Genomic DNA, 21,453 nt, shown 5'->3' on the forward strand with positions numbered 1-21,453 from the left:
AATATATTTGGCCTGGGCTTCCAGGATGGTGTTTTTGAACAGCATCCATGCCTGATGTAAATTTTTGACCCTCGCAGCCGCTCCTCTAAGTTTTTTTTTTCACCATTCTCATTTTATCATAGTCTCCTTTTTTAAAGTTAAACACTAACGTATTTTATTTCCTATGTATACTTACTTCAAAGCTAATATCAAATCCGATCATATTATAATCACTGTTATCAAGCGGCCCCAGCACCATTACCTCCTGCACCAGATCAAGTGCTCCACTAAGGACTAGGTCTAGAATTTTTCCTTCTCTCGTCGGCTCCTGTGCCAGCTGCTCCATAAAGCTGTCCTTGATTTAATCAAGGAATTTTACCTCCCTAGCATGCCCTGATGTTACATTTACCCAGTCAATATTGGGGTAATTGAAATCACCCATTATTATTGTGTTGCCCAGTTTGTTTGTGTCCCTAATTTCCTTTAACATTTCTGCATCCGTCTGTTCATCCTGGCCAGGCAGATGGTAGTACACTCCTATCACTATCCTTTTCCCCTTTACACATGGAATTTCAATCCATAGTGATTCCAAGAAGTGTTTTGTTTCCTGCAGAATTTTCAATCTATATGATTCAAGGCTCTCCTTAATATACAATGCTACCCCTCCACCAACTCGATCCACCCTATCACTACAATATAATTTGTACCCCGGTATGAAAGTACCCCACTGGTTATCCTCCTTCCACCAAGTCTCAGAGGTGCCTATTATATCTAATTTTTCATTTAGTGCACTATATTCTAACTCTCCCATCTTATTTCTTAGGCTCCAGGCATTCACATATAGACATTTCAAACTATGTTTGTTCCTATTTACATCATTCTCAGTACTTGACAGTATTAATTTGCAATCTTTTGTCTGTTTTTTTGTTTTTATTTAAGGACATCTGATCTACTATGATCTCTTTTGCAACCTCACTATCAGGATACCCTATCTTCCCTGTTTTGGTGACATCTTTGAAAGATACCTTATCCTGAACCCATGCACTTTTGAGCAACTGTCGGCCTTCCCCCCAATTTCTAGTTTAAAAGCTGCTTTATCTCCTTTTTAAATGCCGATGTCAGCAGCCTGGTCCCACCCTGGTTAAGGTGGAGCCCATCCTTTTGGAATAGGCTCCCCCTTCCCCAGAATGTTGCCCAGTTCCTAACAAATCTAAAACCCTCCTCCCTGCACCATCGTCTCATCCACGCATTGAGACTACAGAGCTCTGCCTGTCTCATGGGCCCTGCGCATGGAACAGGTAGCATTTCAGAAAATGCTACCCTAGAGGTTCTGGATTTGAGCTTTCTGCCTAAGTGTCTAAATTTGGCTTCCAGAACATCTCTCCCATATTTTCCTATGTCATTGATACCCACATGTACCAAGACAGCCGACTCCTCCCCAGCACTATCTAAACTCCTATCTAGATGACGCGTGAGGTCCGCCACCTTCGCACCAGGCAGGCAAGTCACCAGGCGATCCCCACGTCCACCAGCCACCCAGCTATCTATATGCCTAATGATCGAATCACCAACTACAACAGCTGTCCTAACCCTTCCCTCCTGGGCAGCACTTGGAGACATATCCTCCGCGCGTGAGGATAGTACATCCCCTAGTGGGCAGGTCCTGGCTGCAGAAGTACTTCCTACTTCACCAGGGTGATGCTCTCCTTCTAGGAGACCTCCCTCCTTCAAGGTAGCACAGGGGCTACCAGACTGGAGGTGGGACTTCTCTACAACATCCCTGTAGGTCTCCTCTATGTACCTCTCTGTCTCCCTCAGCTCCACCAAATCTGCTACTCTAGCCTCAGGAAAACGGACACATTCTCTGAGAGCTAGGAGCTCTTTGCATCAGGCATACACATATGACATCTCATCATCTGGGAGATAATCATACATGTGACACTCAATGCAAAAGACTGGATAGCACCCCTCTCGCTGCTGGACTGCTGACTCCATCTTAGTGTTTTTGAGTTTTTCAAAAATGTGAAACTTGCTACAGTATTAAGGATATTAGCCTAATATAAAAATGTCTTTTAGTTTATATAGTATGATTTATTTAGTGTTTCCTTCTTAGATGTTAATGAAATGTATTTAAAACTCTGCAAGAGCACTCCTTGCTTGTTACCCTAATTACAATAACTGACTATAAATGAAGAGTTGTCCTAGGGGTGAGTGGGAAGACTAAACTATATCCTGCAGTGCCTGCTAGAGTCTATCTTTTAATGCTGTGGTACAAAGTTTTTAAAACTAAGGAGAAAAGACTATGGAGATTAGTTGATAAAATTTGCTTTTTTATATTTTTATTTTGCCTATCACTAACCTACAATTTCTCCTTTAAACCCCAATCTTTAAATTCTCAAAGCACAAAGCAAAATAGTGTTCACTTACCAGAGAAATGTCCCCTTCTCTCAGAACTTCTCAGTTGTGTAAAGGATTAATGAAAGAGGCAAGTAGCATAGGCATGCGCATGTGGCATTTTATGAAACACCAAGTGATGTAAAATACACACTTTCACATAATGGCATATTACTTGGCCAGAAGGCACAGGGCCAGTGTTGGGGATGACAAACAAAACAATTGCCCTGGGCCTCCCTACTACAGGGAGCCCCAAGCCTTCCTCAAGCTGAAGAAGACATAGCTTCAGGTGGGCTTTGGGGCCCCTTTCCTATTGTTAGTGTTAGTGTTAGTAGGCCCCTGAATGCCTAATACCAGCCCTGGGTAGGTTTGTACAGAGAAGCGTGGGTGCAGTTTGCAAATATGTAAGTAGATTATAAAATACATTTCCTCTGATATTCACACTGATGTAACCGGGCAGGAGAAGCTCTTGCCTAGTTAAATCACCTTAGTGTTCATATTCAGTGGCACTTAACTAGACAGTGCTGCTGAATATCACCACAGACTAACCCTTCACTGTCCGGTTAGTGCTGGTATGGTCCATGGGTAGAACTTGGGGAGGAGCTGGAACTTAACCAGTTAGTGGCCATATTCAGACAGCTAACCAGTTAAGTAAGTGGCTAAAGTTAGGATAGCAAATAGGCTGTCGTAACTTTAGTCACAAAGCTAGCCGGGCTCCAGTCTGAATATTGACCAGTGCCCAGTTAATTTCCAGATTCTGGTATCTGCCTTCCTGGTGTCCCCCTTCCCCCACAGTGCTGATCCCCCTCTCTCTCACCACCAATGTAAAGAAGAGCCAACTGAGCCCATCTCCGTAGGCCCCCTGGGCCTACCTTGTTGAGGTTTGGTGGCTTAATGGGGTCTTAAGGGCAGGAGCGATGCCCTCTCACTCCTTTAACAAAATGACACTCTAACCATTGTCACTCTCCTTGTCATTTCCCCTGTCTTTGACTTGGGCACTTCTCTGCCAATTGATTGGGGAGAAGGGGATAGTGCCTGATTTTGCTTGATCTATTCTCCTATAATAGACCTTGAAGAATGAGGCCCTTTGTGTTGCTATAGGGGGATGCAGTGTCACTGGTTGAGCCAGCAGCTCTCTTTAACAGGAAGGGTGTTGAGAACTGTTGTATCCTGTTTGTGCTTGTGAAGTCACTGGAACTTCCTTCTCCATGGCCTTGTTCTCCTTCCGCTTTCCTTGCCGATTCTCTGACATTCTTTTGTCTTTCGTTGCAGCTCTGGGGTATAATCAAACAAGGATACAAGTGCAAAGGTAAATCACAAGTGGATGTTGTTTTCATATCCTGAGTAGCAGCACAATGTGGGACAAAATAAGATATCAAAGGCTAATACTGAAGGAAACCAAAATAGCTTCATGGAATTGGAGCAGTGATTAAGTAATTGTGTGCTGATTGCTGAATGCTATTATTAGAGGAGAAGTGCATAAAATATTAGTTAAGATGAGTAAATATTCAGAGAGAAATTATAGAAATGACAGAATCTGAAGCACTGGTTCTCAAATCATGACCATCCTAACCTCCTCTTCCACCTCACCCCTTGCCAGAGAAGCAATTCTCTTAACCTTAAGCCTCAACCTCATTCCTTCCAAAGACACGATTCAACTGGGTTGGCCTGTTTTAAACAGTCTGTGCCATAGGGTATTACAGAAGCTAACTTAGTAGAGTTATGAGTGTCTCAGCCCTGTCAGGCTTCAGGAGGTGATCTGAGAGGTGTGATGGCACCTCTTCTAAAGTTTTCAAATTTTAATTGGAATATTTGCATACAGCACTGATTCCACTGAAAGCCAATATTTTGAGCAACATTTCAAGGCTCCTGTCTGCTCTGACTATGGTTCTGCACAACTTCAGTATCTGCTTTCACAGTGGCATGCTCTTTGTGTGTACATGTTTATACACACAAATGTGTATCACGCAAACAAGCTATACTATACAGAAATCCAGTATATTTAAATTAGATCACGCCTTTTACATTCAGATAGGGTAGGTATTTCTCTAGCTGCAGGGGGCTATAGTCTAAAGGGCCTATTTACTAACATGTACTTGCTATTTAACTGCAAAAAAAAATTACTATGGAATTCCCTGACCTGTAATACAGCTTATTGAATCCCTCGGTAAACCTAGTTTTGCATTTCTTTTTTTTTTTTAATATTTTTATTGAATTTTCAATAATACATCAAAAAGAAAAAATAAAAACCCAACAACGTGTACAATACTACAATACAATGGTATACATTAAGCTGAGTACAAACATTGGTCAGTAGCTAAGCCATAGATAATAGAAAGAGATCCAAAGTTTTCCACTTCTGAGGACCATTAGTAGGTCCAGGTATAAAGCGTATTGACAGTTGCTCATATTTTTTGTACAACAAAACCCAATTCCACCAAAGAATAATATTAACTGGAGAATTATCTTTCCAGTGGGATATTATTAATTTCAACGCAATAGAAACCAATACCTCAATAAAAGACCCTCTACGGGTGTGCAACCCCCAAATTTTCTTTTTGTTTAGGGGTCCTTTTACTAAAGCTCGCTAACAGATTTTGGACACGCTAAATGATGACACCTATAGAAATGTAATGGGTGTTTTATAATTTAGTTCACACTAAATCTGTTAGCACGCTTTAGTAAAAGGACACTTAAAATTTTCCTGTTTCATTTACAGAAATTTTATGTTTTGTTTGTAATTTTTTTGTTTTTTTTTTTTCAATTTTTTAATTTTGGGGGCAATATCATTAGTGGTGTGCACTCTTTCGGAAAGGCTGTGTACTCACTCTAAGGAGTTTGCACTGCTGGCAAGATATTCTTTCCCGATAGTGCATACTTTTTTGGAAGAGTGCAGACTATTTACAATTACAGGAAAAAAATTGTGGGGTTTTTCCTGTAAATTTGGGCAAAAAATGACCCAAAACAACATAGAAAATGTCATTTCAAATAAATGCACATTCATAATAAACACATGCTTCAGACTTTGAGTTTCCTGTGTGCTAATCTTTTTCAGACTGTGGTGCAAACTGCCATAAGCAATGTAAAGAGCTACTGGTGCTGGCCTGCAGGAAATTCTCCAGGGGAGCTTCTTTGGGTAGTAACCATGGATCACTGCCAAGCAGCCCATCCCAGCCACCAGGTAAAGAAGAGGAATTAATATCACACTGATGCTCTGCATAGAGTCATGCTCATGGTTCGGATTTCATATAAAAGTATTATGAAAAAAAAAAGAGGTTTACTTCTCCTGCTTTGGCCATTTGTCACATCATTATCACGTGTCAAATGGAGCTGGCAGTAGGGTGTTAAGCCCCTCCCCCCAGTGTACATTATCAGTCTCTGCAAAAAGCCCAAGAAGAGACCATCTTCAGCTCATGATAGAGGTCTTACAGTTTTTCTTAGCCAAATTATAACAATTATAACAATAATGTTGATGCAGTGATATAACAATAATGTTAAGTGATAACCTGTGATACACTGCAATAGGTAACTTACGAACACCATTTCACTCACAGGCAGATGAGGTAAATGCAGGCACTAGAGGCCACTAGCTCCTGCATTTATCTGTGCCGAATGATCAGCGAGCTCTGGTGTGGCAAACAACAAGCACTCTGATCCAACAGTGCTCATATTACCTTAACCCTATGCCAGCTTGGAGCTGGTGTTAGGGTTAAGGCTCCCTCTTCCTCCTCCTCCCCCATCCAGGCCAGCAGGCAGCCCGGACTGTCACTATCAGCCTGGGCTCTCACCGTCGATCCTGGGGGTCCAGTGGACCCCAGACCCCCAACCCCCCAATGGGTAAGGTCCCAGGGAGCCAATGGACCCCTGAACCTTCCCACAAATAGCAAAAACACCCTGGTGGTCCAGTGAGACCCTGGTCCTCCAGTCCCTCGCTCCCCCCTGAAGTCTAGCCCTAGTGGGCTAGCGGTGGGGGGTCCCCCTAACACAACCCCCTCCCCAGTACCTCAAACGGAGGAGGAGGGACCAGCACTCCCTCTTCCTCAGGATGCCACTTCAAAATGGTGGCACCCAGCCCTGCCTGGTGCATCCCTTATATGGAAGCCAAGCCCCACCCAGCGCATTCCAGGATGCAAAGGGCAGGGCTCAGCGCTGCCATTTTGAGGTGGCACCCTGAGGAGAAGGAAGTGCTAGTCTATCCTCCTCCAACGTTTGAGGTACTGGGGAAGGGTGTTGGATTGGGGGGACCCCCAACCACAAGCCCACTAGGGCTAGCCTTTGGGGGATCAGGTCAGGCTTGGTGGGCGGGTGAGGGGCCTGGGGGTCCACTGGACCTCCAGTCCCTTTGGCGGTAGGGGGGGGGGGGCTAGGTCCAGGTTTGACAGGCCCAGGAGAAAATCCCAGACCTGTCAAACCTCTTCTGCAGGAGGATTGTGCCCGAGTGAAAAATTTGCATGCTATTAGTGTTGTTCATCAGGGCTTTATTTCCCTATGCTGTTCCGGCGCTAATTTTACAGCACTGTTCAGACCAGCATGGAGAATTTGATCATCGGCCTGTCAGTGAAGATACTGTACCAGCATGATCTGATGTCAACATTTGGTCTACAATAAATCTAAAAACTATTTACTGCAAGATTCAGTTAGACTTTCTTTGGAAGAATTTCATCTCCAAAAATGCATAAAAAGTTCACAGGTTGCAAATATTTGACTTCTAAAGTTAGTTCTACTTTCTTCAAAATATTTGGTCTTATTATGTGGACTTACAAAATACTAAGCATACCTTTCTCAGTTTGGATACATGGAATTTTTAAACTTGTATGAATTAGAATTTAACTAGACACCCTGTATGTATTTGCTTTAGTATAGTACCGAGCATAGTTCCCTCTAAAGACCGGGTTGACATAAGCAAAAATGTTTCTTCTCAAGCAAAATTTTTTAAATTACATTACCTTATGATGGCTCATTACATGATATGAGAACTGTATTCCCTTCCCTGTCATAACCCCTCCCCAGGTTTATTTATTTGTTACATTTGTATCCCACATTTTCCCACCTATTTGCAGGCTCAATGTGGCTTACATAATACCGTAAAGGCGATCGCCAAGTCCGGTATGGAAACAAATACAATTTGATATTAGGGTCGGGTAAGGATAGTATAATCAGGTACATAGGGATAGAAAATAGAAAGGAATATATAATGTCCAATATAATCTATAGGTTTTGCTGTGTTGCAGGGTTGAGGCATCTAAGTTAGGTTGGTGGGGAATGCTTTTCTGAATAAGTAGGTCTTTAATGATCTCCTGAAGTTTAGGTGGTCGTAGATTGTTTTCACAGTCTTTGGCAGTGCATTCCACAATTGTTTCTATCATCTCTCCTTGCTTTCTCCACCTCCCTCCCCAGGCATCCAAGGTATCCCCTTTCCTTCCCTAACTGCACCTCCCTCCCCCTCGCAAGGTGTGCAGCATCATCCCCTTCTCTCCCCCCATGTCTCCAGTACGTCCTTTCCTCTATCCCCCTCCTCACTACATGGTCCAGCATCAGCTTCTCTTTTTCTCCAGTCCCTCCTTCCCACATAATCCAGCATCTCCTCTTCTCCCAGCATCTCCTCTTCTCCCAGCATCTCCTTTCTCTTCTTTCACCTCCCCCTGGGTCCAGCATCTCCCTTCCCTCTGCTTTATCCCCTTCACCAGCCTCAATCAAAGTGCCCCCTTAAGGTATTTGGGAGGGCCCAGCAAGGCACTTACTTGCAGGCTTCTAGTCCTTGCTTGTTGAAGTTTTGGGGCCTTAGCAGGGGCTCGTCTTAGCAAACAATGGTTGGGCAGGCAGGGCCAATCACTAGCATGGAGCCCTCCTACTCTGTGTGGTCCTCCAAATTGCCCTGTGTTGGGACATGTGACCACATGCATGTGCACACCTTAGAGGGAACCAGGGCTTCTATATGATTTACTGCCAGCAACAAAAGTCCCCAGAACTAATATCTATGTTTTAATAAATGCTGAACTCTAGTGTTGCATAAAGGGAGCTCTTTTAAACAGCATAATACCATAATTACCATATTGTTTGGGGGGGGGTTCAGTATGATTGGCATGAAATCTCAGATCCAACTTTACTAGACCCCCACCCCCAAAAAAAAAAAATTTACATTTGCTAGGATTGCTAATGTTTAGATTAGCATGATGAGGGTGAAGCAGTACCCCAGGGAATGAAACTCAATCAGCATTTTATGGTATGAATGAGAGTTCAAAATTTCCCATCTTACATAGTAACATAGTAAATGACGGCAGACAAAGACCTGCATGGTCCATCCAGTCTGCCCTACAAGATAAACTCATATGTGCTACTTTTTGTGTATACCTTACCTTGATTTGTACCTGTCCTTTTCAGTGCACAGACCGTGTAAGTCTGCCCAGCACTATCCCCGCCTCCCAACCACCAGCCCCGCCTCCCACCACCGGCTCTGGCACAGACCGTATAAGTCTGCCCAGCACTATCCCCGCCTCCCGCCACCGGCTCTGCCACCCAATCTCGGCTAAGCTTCTTAGGATCCATTCCTTCTGAACAGGATTCCTTTATGTTTATCCCACGCATGTTTGAATTCTGTTACCGTTTTCATTTCCACCACCTCCCGCGGGAGGGCATTCCAAGCATCCACTACTCTCTCCATGAAAAAATACTTCCTGACATTTTTCTTGAGTCTGCCCCCCCTTCAATCTCATTTCATGTCCTCTCGCTCTACCGCCTTCGCACCTCCGGAAAAGGTTCATTTGCGGATTAATACTTTTCAAATATTTGAACGTCTGTATCATATCACCCCTGTTTCTCCTTTCTTCCAGAGTATACATGTTCAGGTCATCAAGTCTCTGCTCATACGTCTTGTAACGCAAATCCCTTACCATTCTCGTAGCTTTTCTTTGCACCGCTTCAATTCTTTTTACATCCTTCGCAAGGTACGGCCTCCAAAACTGAACACAATACTCTAGGTGGGGCCTCACCAATGACTTATACAGGGGCATCAACACCTCCTTTCTTCTGCTGGTCACACCTCTCTCTATACAGCCTAACAACCTTCTAGCTACGGCTACCGCCTTGTCACACTGTTTTGTCGCCTTCAGATCCTCAGATACTATCACCCCAAGATCCCTCTCCCCGTCCGTACCTATCAGATTCTCCCCGCCTAACACATACGTCTCCCGAGGATTTCTATTCCCTAAGTGCATCACTTTGCATTTCTTCGCATTGAATTTTAATTGCCAAACCTTAAACCATTCTTCTAGCTTCCTCAAATCCTTTTTCATGTTTTCCACTCCCTCCCGGGTGTCCACTCTGTTACAGATCTTAGTATCATCCGCAAATAGGCAAACATTCAAATAACATAGTTATAATACAATGTCAGCATATATCCAATGCAGTATGGTATTTGTAGTTCTACACAAAGAAATCTGTGCTGCATGTCTTTTACTGCATCATGATAGGCTTGTCAGAAAACCAGAACATGCCTATAATCTCACTCCTGGAACTGGGTAACTTGGAAGCTCTGTTAGTAGCATTTGGATAAATGAAAGACACATCAGTGCCAAGATGAGGTGAGTAGTGGTGTGCCTCAAGGATCGGTGCTGGGACTGATTCTGTTCAATATATTTGTGAGTGAAACAGAATCGGTCCCAGCACCGATCCTTGAGGCACACCACTACTCACCTCATCTTGGCACTGATGTGTCTTTCATTTATCCAAATGCTACTAACAGAGCTTCCAAGTTACCCAGTTCCAGGAGTGAGATTATAGGCATGTTCTGGTTTTCTGACAAGCCTATCATGATGCAGTAAAAGACCTGCAGCACAGATTTCTTTGTGTAGAACTACAAATACCATACTGCATTGGATATATGCTGACATTGTATTATAACTATGTTATTTGAATGTTCTTCTATGCTAGCTATAGTATTGTTTGTATTTTACTGACATTTATCATATTTCTGTTATACAGTCCTGTAGTGCTGTTAAATGTGCATATTTCATTTTTTTTTCAACTAATTTTTTTATTAAATTTTATATGCAAACATGACAGAAGAGAAAAAGAAGTCATGAATAATCAAACAAGTAACAATGGTTATAACAAGTGAAGAACATACAAACTACTGCAAATGTTGATTAAAAAAAAAATGAATTATCATTGTTGCTAAAATAAAATATATATCTGTTATTGCCGTGGAAGTGGCATGGACTTGATAAACATAAAAGTAAAGTTAGTTGGATTGGTAGAATAGATCAAAATGTGTTTTTAAGTTAGAAATTTGATGATTTCTGATAGTCGCAGCCTCTTTGTCCTGGTAGCACATAGATGGTTCCACTATTCATCCATATTCAAGTTGGTGTTATTATTACAATGTAGAATAATGATGTGAGTAACCAGAGCTAACATGGGGTCCAGAAGTTTATTGATAGGCTCTGGGAGGATTATTTCTGGAGCAGAGGATCATATTATAACAATCTTGTAAGAGATTTTGATATTGGTATCCAGTGTCAATATTTTGGAAACTTTGTCCCATACATCAGACCAGTAGGATTCAACATATGGACAGGAAAATAGCATAGGTGATAAAGAATCATTTTGAGCTGAGCAGGACCAACATTTGGGGTGGAGATGACTCTGAGGGGCATAATCGAATGAAAACGTCTATCTCCATGGGCGTTTATCTCCGAGAACGGGTCCGTGAAGGGGCGGACCGAACCGTATTTTCGAAAAAAAATAGACGTCCATGTTTTATTCAACAATGTGTGAGCTGGGCGTTTTTGTTTTTCAGCGATAATGGAAAATGAAAGCGCCCAGCTCAAAAACGAATAAATCCAAGGCATTTGTTCGTGGGAGGGGCCAGGATTTGTAGTGCACTGGTCCCCCTCACATGCCAGGACACCAACCGGGCACCCTAGGGGGCACTTTTACAAAAACAAAAAAAAAAGGTAAAAGAGCTCCCAGGTGCATAGCACCCTTCCCTTGTGTGTTGAGCCCCCCAAATCCCCCTCAAAACCCACTGCCCACAAGTCTACACCATTACTATAGTCCTAAGGGGTGAAGGGGGGCACCTACATGTGGGTACAGTGGGTTTGGGGGGGTTGGACGACTAATAAGCATTAAGCAGCACAATTGTAACAGGTAGGGGGGATGGGCCTGGGTCCACCTGCCTGAAATCCACTGCACCCCCTAACAACTGCTCCAGTGACCTGCATACTGCTGTCAGGGAGCTGGGTATGACATTTGAGGGTGAAAATAAAAAGTTGTGAAACTTCATTTTTTGTGGTGGGAGGGGGTTAGTGACCACTGGGGGAGTCAGGGGAGGTCATCCCCGATTCCCTCCAGTGGTCATCTGGTCATTTAGGGCACTTTTTGGGGCCTTATTCGTGGAAAAACAGGGTCCAGGAAAAGTGCCCTAAATTCTAGCTAAAAACGCATACTTTTTTCCCATTATCTGTGAAATGCACCCATCTCTGTTCGGCAGATAACCACGCCCCAGTTCCGCCTTCGCCACACCTCTGACACGCCCCCATCAACTTTGTCCGCATCCGCGACGGAGTGCAGTTGAAAACGTCCAAAATCGGCTTTCGATTATACCGCTTTATTCGTTTTTGTGAGATAAACGTCCATCTCCCGATTTAGGTCGGAACTTGGGCGTTTTTCTCGTTCGATTATAAGCAGGTCTGTGTAACTTTCGCTATCTTGTTCAGTGTCCAATGTGCTTTAGGTGATCTACTACTACTACTATTAAACATTTGGGTCTGTTAGTTTTAGACCAAAAACGTTTCCAGTTAATTGAATCTGGTGTCAGATCAAATTCCCGCCCCCAAGCACGAATCTCCTGCAAGCAGGGATTTGGAAGTTGTTTATACAGTTTTTTAAATAAATCTTGGATGCCCATTTGTTACTGTTACACAAGAGTTGACATAAAGAGGAAAGATATTTCTGATACTGTTTCATGTTAGTCCTATTATCAGGTTTCAATTTGGCATTTCCAAGGTTTCCTCATTGATTGTATATACTTGGTCATTTTACCATTATTATGCTGGTTAATAAAATTGTATATGTTATGTTAAACTGCACCTGCTGTACATCACCTTGGGTGAAACTCTTCATAAGGGTGGTTAATAAATCCCGATCAATAGATAAATATTAAATTGTAAGCTTCAAATACAGGACTGGCCAAAATGTTTCCATCCTAGAAACTGGATAACGAAAGGTCTATACTAATGAGGAGAAGAAAAACAAATAGGAAGATGGCTTCATTCTGTTTCTGTGAGTCTGACATCCTGCACGTACAACATACAGGACGTCAGACTAGAACGAAGCCTTGCGCGGGATTGGGAAGAAGAGGACCTTGGCTCGGCTGGTGGGGGTTGGGGTCCCCCGCCAGCAAAGGTAGGCGGCGGCAGGAGGGGGAGTTGTCGGGTCGTCAGCAGGGAGGTCCAGGGGCAAATCTACGGGGGCCCAGGCCCCCGTGGCCCCATACTGGCTACGCCCCTGGGAAGAAGCATACTTCATTAAGGGCAATATTGCCCCATACCCTGATGCTCTCTTCATCTAAATATTACTCCCATTTTCCTTGCCTTTGTTCACATCACCAACTCCCCCTCAGGACCAGCTTTTGTGCTATGCAAGCTACACAGCCACACAGAGTGTGATACATGAGGGGCTGTCGACATCCTTAAATTGTGAGTTATCATCATACAGCTTAATGGTTATTGGGTGATGGTGACTTGAAGCTCCTGTTTCTGGGTTCATCCAGAAAAGCACAGAAACCTTTCTATGAGCTGCTGATGTCACTCTTATTCTCTGTCCATTAGTTCTGATTGTTACAAACCACCTCTTTGTGGCTGTGATCAAAAGGCAGTATATGAAGATGCCAATTAAAGATAAACTAAACTTCTCATAAGCTTGGCCAGCCCAAAAGCAGGCCTAACTTCATGATGCTATTGTTTAAAGATATATTCATGGTGATCTCTGAAAGGATATACTACTACTACTACTTAACATTTCTAGAGTGCTACTAGGGTTACGCAGCGCTGTACAATTTAACAAAGAGAGACAGTCCCTGCTCAAAGAGCTTACAATCTAATAGACAAGTGAACGGTCGGTCCGATAGGGGCAGTCAAATTGGGGCAGTCTGGATTCACTGAACAGTAAGGGTTAGACAGGATATAGACAGGGAGGAGGCAATGAGGGGCATAATCTCCATGGGCGGCCATGCGAAGGGGCAGGACAAACCGTATTTTCAAAAAAAGATGGGCGCCCATCTTTTTTTCGATAATATTGTTTTGTTTTTTTTTTGTTACATTTGTACTCCGCGCTTTCCCACTCATGGCAGGCTCAATGCGGTAGGCAATGGAAGGTTAAGTGACTTGCCCAGAGTCACAAGGAGCTGCCTGTGCCGGGAATCGAACTCAGTTCCTCAGTTCCCCAGGACCAAAGTCCACCACCCTAACCATTAGGCCACTCCTCCATGCCTAGGATTTAGGCGTTTTTGAACTGGGCGCTATCGGTTTTCAGCGATAATGGAAACCGAACAAAACGAACAAATCCAAGGCATTGGGTTGTGGGAGGGGCCATGATTCGTAGTGCAATGGTCCCCCTCACATGCCAGGACACCAACTGGGCACCATAGGGAGCACTTTCACAAATTATAAAAAAAAAAATTAAAATAGCTCCCAGGTGCATAGCACCCTTCCCTTGTGTGCTGAGCCCCCCAAATCCCCCCCAAAACCCACTGCCCACAAGTCAACACCATTACCATAGCCCTAAGGGGTGCAGGGGGGCACCTACATGTGAGTACAGTGGGTTTTGGGGGGGTTTGGAGGGCTCAACATTAACCAGCACAAGTGGAACAGGTAGGGGGGGATGGGCCTGGGTCCGCCTGCCTGACGTCCACTGCACCCACTAACAACTGCTCCAAGGGACCTGCATACTGCTGTCAGGGAGCTGGATATGGCATTTGAGGCTCGCATACAGGCTGTCAAAAAAAGTTTTTAAAGTTCTTTTTTTGTGGTGGGAGGGGGTTAGTGACCACTGGGGGAGTCAGGGGAGGTCATCCCCGATTCCCTCCGGTGGTCATCTGGCCAGTTGGGGCACTTTTTTGGGACTTGGGTAGTGAAAAAAAAGGGTCCAGCAAAAGCGACCCAAATTCTCGCTTCTGCCGCCGGCGCCCATCTCTCCTTGGCCGATAAACATGCCCCAGTCCCGCCTTCACCACGCCTCCGGCACGCCCCCATCAACTTTGTTCCCGCGACAGAGTGCAGTTGAAGACTCCCAAAATCGGCTTTCGATTATACCGATTTGGGCGCCTTTGCGAGATGGGCACCCATCTCACGATTTGGGTAGAAATATGGGCGCCCATCACTTTCGAAAATAAGGCCGAATATGAGACCATTTTCAAAGCAATTTGCCCAGATAACTAAGCAGCAACTTGTGTACTTTTTTGGACTGAAAAGTGCCCAGTGTATAGTGATCCTGTGACAAGTGCTAAGAACATGTAAATAGATTTCTTAGTACGTGTATTTGTTGGTATAGGGCAGTGGCGTAGCCACAGGTGGGCCTGGGTGGGCCAGGGCCCACCCACTTAGGGCTCAGGCCCACCCAACAGTAGCACATGTTTAGCGGTAGCTGGTAGGGATCCCAAGCTCTGCCAGCAGAAGACTCCCCCTGATGGTAATGAAAACCACGATACTGGCACCTGCACACGCTCAGTTTTCAGTGCATGCCTGCTGCAGACTGCCAAGGTGGAAAGAAGCATTTTCTCGCCAGCTGAGATATTTTTCTGATCGTAGTGGGGGAGGGGGGGAGAACACTTGGTGCCCACCCACTTCTTGCTTAGGCCCACCTAAAATCTGTTGTCTGGCTATGCACCTGGTATAGGGAAAGGATATGGCAGGAGAGACAGTACACTGGAAGGGTGTGCTCAAATTTCTTCCTACTGGTTAAGACACTTGGCTTTTCTTCTCTTAGTCTTGTCCTTCATGAAAGGAGTGACCAGGATCAATGCACTGCCACTGAGGTCTAATGAGTAACAAAAGGGCTTAAAGAGTGTGAGAGTGAGAGAGCCTTCAAATGAGTGTGTCAAACTCCTAATGAGTGAGACTTGGCATCTTTTTAACACTACCATTCAAATAGTCAGCACCACTGAATATGCACCACCGTACTTTATCCATATCTGGCCCATCTGTCTCTGCTAACAATTGAAGTGAAGAAATTATGAACATTTTCTAACATTAAAATTGCAGTGTGAATGAGGAACATGTAGGCCTATTCACATGTTAGCAATTTCTGGAAGACAAAAAAAAAATCTTCAGAAAAAAAGTGCAACCAAAAGCCTGTGAAAACAGCATTGCAAGACTTGTCTGAAAGGGCTAAAATTAGGTAATAGTGCCTTATGCACAAATATTTTAGATGTAAATAACCTTTTGTAGAATGTTTTTCTTTCCTTGTTTCTTTGATGCTACTAGGGTATGCAGAGAACTTTCAACCTGGATGGTTAAATAAGAGTGGTGGCTAATTTCCTATTACTGGCTGCCCATAAAGTCATTACTTCCAACTGGAGGCATGTAGAAGCACCAGCTGTGGAGATGTGGTTACACAAGACTAGGCAGATTATTATTATTATTATTATTATTATTATTAATAACATCTTTTATAATCAACATTCTCCCAGAATGAGTTCAAAGCAGACTACAATCAAAAGCAAGGTCAATTACCCAACTTATTATAATCATAAATTAAAAAATCTTCAATTTGGTGAAACTATCATTACTTATGCAGATTGTAGTTGAAGAGTAAAGCTGATTTTAGTGCTTTTCTAAAAAGAAAATAATTTGATTCTGAAGTTATCTTTATGGATAAGGAGTTCCATGGTATTGCTGCCAAATATTTTTTGGATAGGCCACCTAAATTTAAGCTTCATTCGCACCCTTAAATGTGTAGAATATAGCCATTCATGTGGCGGAGTATATGTTTATGCACGCAAATGGCAGTAGAGTGCCTAACTGATTTTCTATAAATAAGAACTAAAACAGCATAGTATGTATTTGTCAAGGGGGTGGGGGCACAGGGTGGGGCAAAGACTGCTACACACTTGTTGTCAAGGTTCTACCACACCTTGATTTACCATGAGAGACACCAACCTGTGGTGTAACAGTCTTGCAGGTTGCTGTCTACCGTGGTAAATGAATAAGCTGTTTGCAAGCCACCCTGCAGACAGTGTTACTCTAGCAGCCCGGAACATCAGGCCGCCAAGCCATGGTTCAATCCTGGCCTTGACTTCCAAGGCCCCCCTGATCCCAACCACCCCCCCCCCCCCAACAAGATCCCCCCTCTTCTGTACACCTCCCCATACCCACTCCTGCCCTTCTTGTGTGGTTCCTTAAAATGGTGCAGCTATCTCTAGGGGTCATAGGGATTGCTCCTACCCAGGACCCCATAGACCACCAGGGTATTAAGGTAAAGTCACAAAGGTGGGGGAGAGGGTTCTTATTGGGGGGACTGTACTTTGGGGGAACCAGATTGGGGAGGTCCGGATTAGGGGCCTGCATTGGGAGGTCTTGTTTGGGGAATTGGGATTGGAGAGGAACCCCTGGTGGTAATAGCCAGGATCATCAAGCCGTTGCTTAACAGCCTGATGCTCTGGAGCAGTAAAATAACCCCAGCTTTTGACTGGGGTTATTTTACTGTCATTTTAGGGTATAATGCGACTTGTGGTGTGCACCCGGTGTACACTGCAAGACACGTTATAGAATTTATATAGTAAATGAGATACTTTATGTGCATCTACATGTTTTTGCATCGCATTACTCTGTAACCCACAGTGACTTAAATATCACTACATTAGGACAAGACAACCTGCGTTGGTGCCCTTTTAATGTATGTTAGGGGAAATAACATGGGTTATACACAGCTTAATAACTTGCCCCCTTAGTTTACTGTAATTTATATGCATAAAGTCCGCATTTAGGTGTTTGCTTTTCCCCGAGCCATAGATCTGTTGTAAATGCATGCACCTAAATTGTGCCTGGATACAGGGTTATGCTAATATTGTATAAGAACACTTACCCCTGGATTTGACAAAGTTGCATGCCCAAATTTCCAACTAGCGTGCAGATTTGGGTATGCAAGTTATAGAATAGTGCCAGTTTTGCATCTAACATGATTGTTAAATTAGGTGCCAATTGGCATTAAGTACCAATAATAGGCCTTAAGTGGCATCAATTAGCGTTAAGTGGCATTAATTTGTAGTTTTGCACATAACTGCACTTGGGTGCTATTCTATATACTTACTGGCCGATATTCAGTGTTATTTAACCAGGTAGAAACAGCTCTCCTGGATGGTTAAATAGCATTTAGCTGGTTAACCGCTAATATTCAGTGGGAGATATTTATTAGGATTTATTTACCGCCTTTTTGAAAGAATCCACTCAAGGAGGTGTACAGCAAGAATAAGTCAAACATAAGCAATAAACAATTACAGCAGTAAAAATATTCAAATAACAATACAGAGTTTGCCATAGTTTACCACTAATAATGTCAACACAATACGTAATAGAACATTTTAATATACAGCATAGGGGATAAGCAAAGAAGGAGCATATAGATAGGTAAGAGAGAAAGAGGAGTTAGAAAATAAGGTGACTAATTTAAAAAAAGTTGCATATGAGGTCAAAGAGATGATTAAATGTTGTCTCGGCCAGGGTAGGCGTGGCTAAACATGTCCTGCTGCAGTATGTGCAGCCTGTCACTCCTTTTGTGTGCGAGACTTCCATTAAAGGCCTGGTTGAGGCCGAGGCAAGATGGCCGATCAGAGCAGACGCATGTGTCTGAGCTCCTGACTTACCAGGCCGTTGAACGTAAGGAGTTCGTTTCCTTGTGCAGGACATGGGGAAGCGGAAAGGAAAACCCAGGGAGTCGGCCTCCTTACTCCCTGGGAGTGTTCCCTCCTCGCGACAAACAGTTCTGGAACAATTTGGGGTTCAGCCACTGATCATGCGGCAACCCGCCACAGAATGCTCCGCAATAACATCGCCGGAGACCAGCGAGGAGGCGCTATCGCTTAGTCCGCCTGGGAACATCAATCCTCCACAACCAGGAAGTAGAGAGACCCCGACGGTGAGAGCGGAAGGGACGTCCGAAGTGGCTGATTTTCCCCTGCCCTCAGGAGGCCTCGACGGTGGTCTTTCCCCAATCGGAGCGGAACACCAAAAGGGTTTGATGACTTCTACCCCTTCTCCGATGAGCAATACCCTGGTTTTACTGGAGGTAAAAAAACCTAAAGTAGTAACTTTAGATGCCCTATGGGATGTTATCCAGGGAATGAACGCTATGCTTTCTCAAGTAACGAGTAACTTTTCACAAAATATTGATACATTAAAGCACCAGCAAAATCAACTTGTGGACAATTTTCAAACTCAAGCAGTGCAAATTGAGTCTTTGAGAACTGAACTTTCCACTTTAAAAAATTTTGCGGGAAATGTGGCGAAGGACAGAGAGATTCTGGCACGTAAGCTAGAATTTCTTGAGAATCAGGGGAAAAAAAACAATCTGAGGTTTATTAATTTTCCCAAATCGCCATTAATCTCAGCTATGGACATGTTAAGAAAATACTTTAGAGAAATTTTGGGCATACCAGCAGAGGGTTTTCCGCCTATTACCCGAACACAGTACATAACTGGGAGAACAGTGAATCCGCTGAATCCTCAGCCACAGCAACCAGAACTTAATATTACAGAGTTTCTTGAAAACTCATTGGAACTAATTACGGAAAGAACTACTCTTATTGTTTCATTTGCACTGGAAATGGATAAAACAAATGTCTTTAAGCTTTATTTTAAATTTTTGAACAGCAAATTTCTTGGGCATACCGTTCGAATTTTTCCAGATTTAAACAGAGAGACTCAAGCCCGTCGGCGAGAGTTCCTCGGTTTAAAATCCAAAATTTTGGCTTTGGGAGGATTGTTTAAATTAGTTTTTCCTTGTCGTTGTATAATAACATTACAATCTGTTACATATATGTTTATGGATCCCAAGAAATTGAAGGAATTTTTGATTTCAAAAGAAAGTGTACCATGTTCGACCCAGGTAACCTAATAGGGTAGAAGGACTCGCTGAAGTCTGGCTGCGGATTGCCTCTTTGATCCTGCTCTAATTAGTTTTTGTTCTTTTTTCTTTTATTATTTTACCTTGTATCTTGTCTCAAAGTTGTTGTGGTCTAAATGAAACTAATATTTTCCAATAAGTTTGTTATTTTACTATATTTCTGTATCCAACATTTATTGTTTTAATAGATGGATGTTTAAATGAAAAATAATAAATAATAAAAAAAAAAAAAAAAAAGGCCTGGTTGAAGAGCCAAGATTTCACCTGCTTCCTGAAGTAGAACCTTTCAGGGAATGCATTCTGGAGTGTGGGAGCTATCCACAAATATTTAAGCGCTGGTCAGCTACATTTAGCAGCCAAATCAGACCACCTAAATAGCAGTCCTATCTTTGGCCACTATAAACTTAACCTGCCAGCGCTGAATATTTACTTAGCAGTTAAGTTTGAGCCGGCCAAAACAAAAAAAACAGGAATATTCAATGCTGGTCACCAGAAATCAGGGGCGTAACCAGGCTTCAGCAGAAGGGGGGTCCAGAGCCCGAGGTGAGGGGGCACATTTTAGCCCCCCCCCCCCGGCACCACTGACCCCCCCCGCCATTGCTGACACCCACCCCCTGCCATTGCCGACCCTGCCACCACCGCCAACTTTGCCCCTCCTGCCGCCAACCCTCTCGACCCCCCCTCCTGCTGCCAACCCTCTGTCGCCTACCTTTGCTGGCGGGGGACCCCAACCCCTGCCAGCCGTGGTCCTCTTCTTCCCGCAAAAGGCTTCCTTCTGTTTCTGACGTCCTCCAACTATCGCCCCATCTCCCTCCTACCCTTCCTCTCCAAGATACTTGAACGCGCCGTTCACAGCCGCTGCCTTGATTTTCTCTCCTCTCATGCCATCCTCGATCCGCTTCAATCTGGTTTTCGCCCTCTACACTCGACAGAAACGGTGCTCACTAAAGTCTGTAATGACCTGTTCCTTGCCAAATCCAAAGATCACTACTCCATCCTCATCCTCCTTGACCTATCCGCCGCTTTTGACACTGTCAATCATAATTTACTTCTTGCCACACTGTCTTCATTTGGGTTCCAGGGCTCTGTCCTCTCCTGATTCTCCTCTTATCTTTCCCACCTTACCTTCAGAGTACACTCTCATGGATCTTCCTCCACCCCCATCCCGCTCTCTGTTGGAGTTCCTCAGGGATCTGTCCTTGGACCCCTTCTTTTTTCAATCTACACCTCTTCCCTGGGCTCGCTGATCTTATCTCATGGTTGCCAATATCATCTCTATGCCGACGACACCCAGCTTTATCTCTCCACACCAGACATCACTGCGGAAACCCAAGCCAAAGTATCAGCCTGCTTATCCAACATTGCTGCCTGGATGTCCAACCGCCACCTGAAACTGAACATGTCCAAGACAGAGCTTATTGTCTTTCCACCCAAACCCACCTCTCCTCTCCCTCCACTCTCTATCTCAGCCGATGGCACCCTCATCCTCCCCGTCTCATCTGCCCGCAACCTCGGAGTCATCTTCGACTCCTCCCTCTCCTTCTCCGCGCATATCCAGCAGATAGCCAAGACCTGTCGCTTCTTTCTCTATAACATCAGCAAAATTTGCCCTTTCCTCTCTGAGCACACCACCCGAACTCTCGTCCACTCTCTCATTACCTCTCGCCTTGACTATTGCAACCTACTCCTCATTGGCCTCCCACTTAGCCATCTATCCCCCCTTCAATCCATTCAGAACTCTGCTGCAAGTCTTATCTTCCGCCTAGACCGATAGGCTCATATCACCCCTCTCCTCAAGTCACTTCACTGGCTTCCGATCAGGTACCGCATACAGTTCAAGCTTCTCCTACTAACCTACAAATGCACTCAATCTGCAGCCCCTCAATACCTCTCTACCCTTATCTCCCCGTACGCTCCTACCCAAAACCTCCGCTCACAGGAGAAATCCCTCCTCTCTGTCCC

General features: G+C 44.1%; 1 protein-coding gene across 6 annotated transcripts in view; it reads left to right on the plus strand.

Annotated features, from left to right (window-relative positions):
* Window positions 1-21,453, plus strand: part of RASGRP3 (RAS guanyl releasing protein 3) — a 290,955-nt gene that overhangs the window by 257,408 nt on the left and 12,094 nt on the right. For all 6 annotated transcript variants that reach the window (XM_030196501.1, XM_030196499.1, XM_030196504.1 and 3 more), the window contains 2 exons: window positions 3,646-3,682; window positions 5,429-5,554. In XM_030196501.1, coding sequence (XP_030052361.1) covers window positions 3,646-3,682; window positions 5,429-5,554 — 163 coding nt within the window. The remainder of the gene's footprint in view (window positions 1-3,645; window positions 3,683-5,428; window positions 5,555-21,453) is intronic.

This window comes from Microcaecilia unicolor, chromosome 3 (genome assembly GCF_901765095.1).
Source record: "Microcaecilia unicolor chromosome 3, aMicUni1.1, whole genome shotgun sequence".
Taxonomy (NCBI): Eukaryota; Metazoa; Chordata; class Amphibia; order Gymnophiona; family Siphonopidae; genus Microcaecilia; species Microcaecilia unicolor.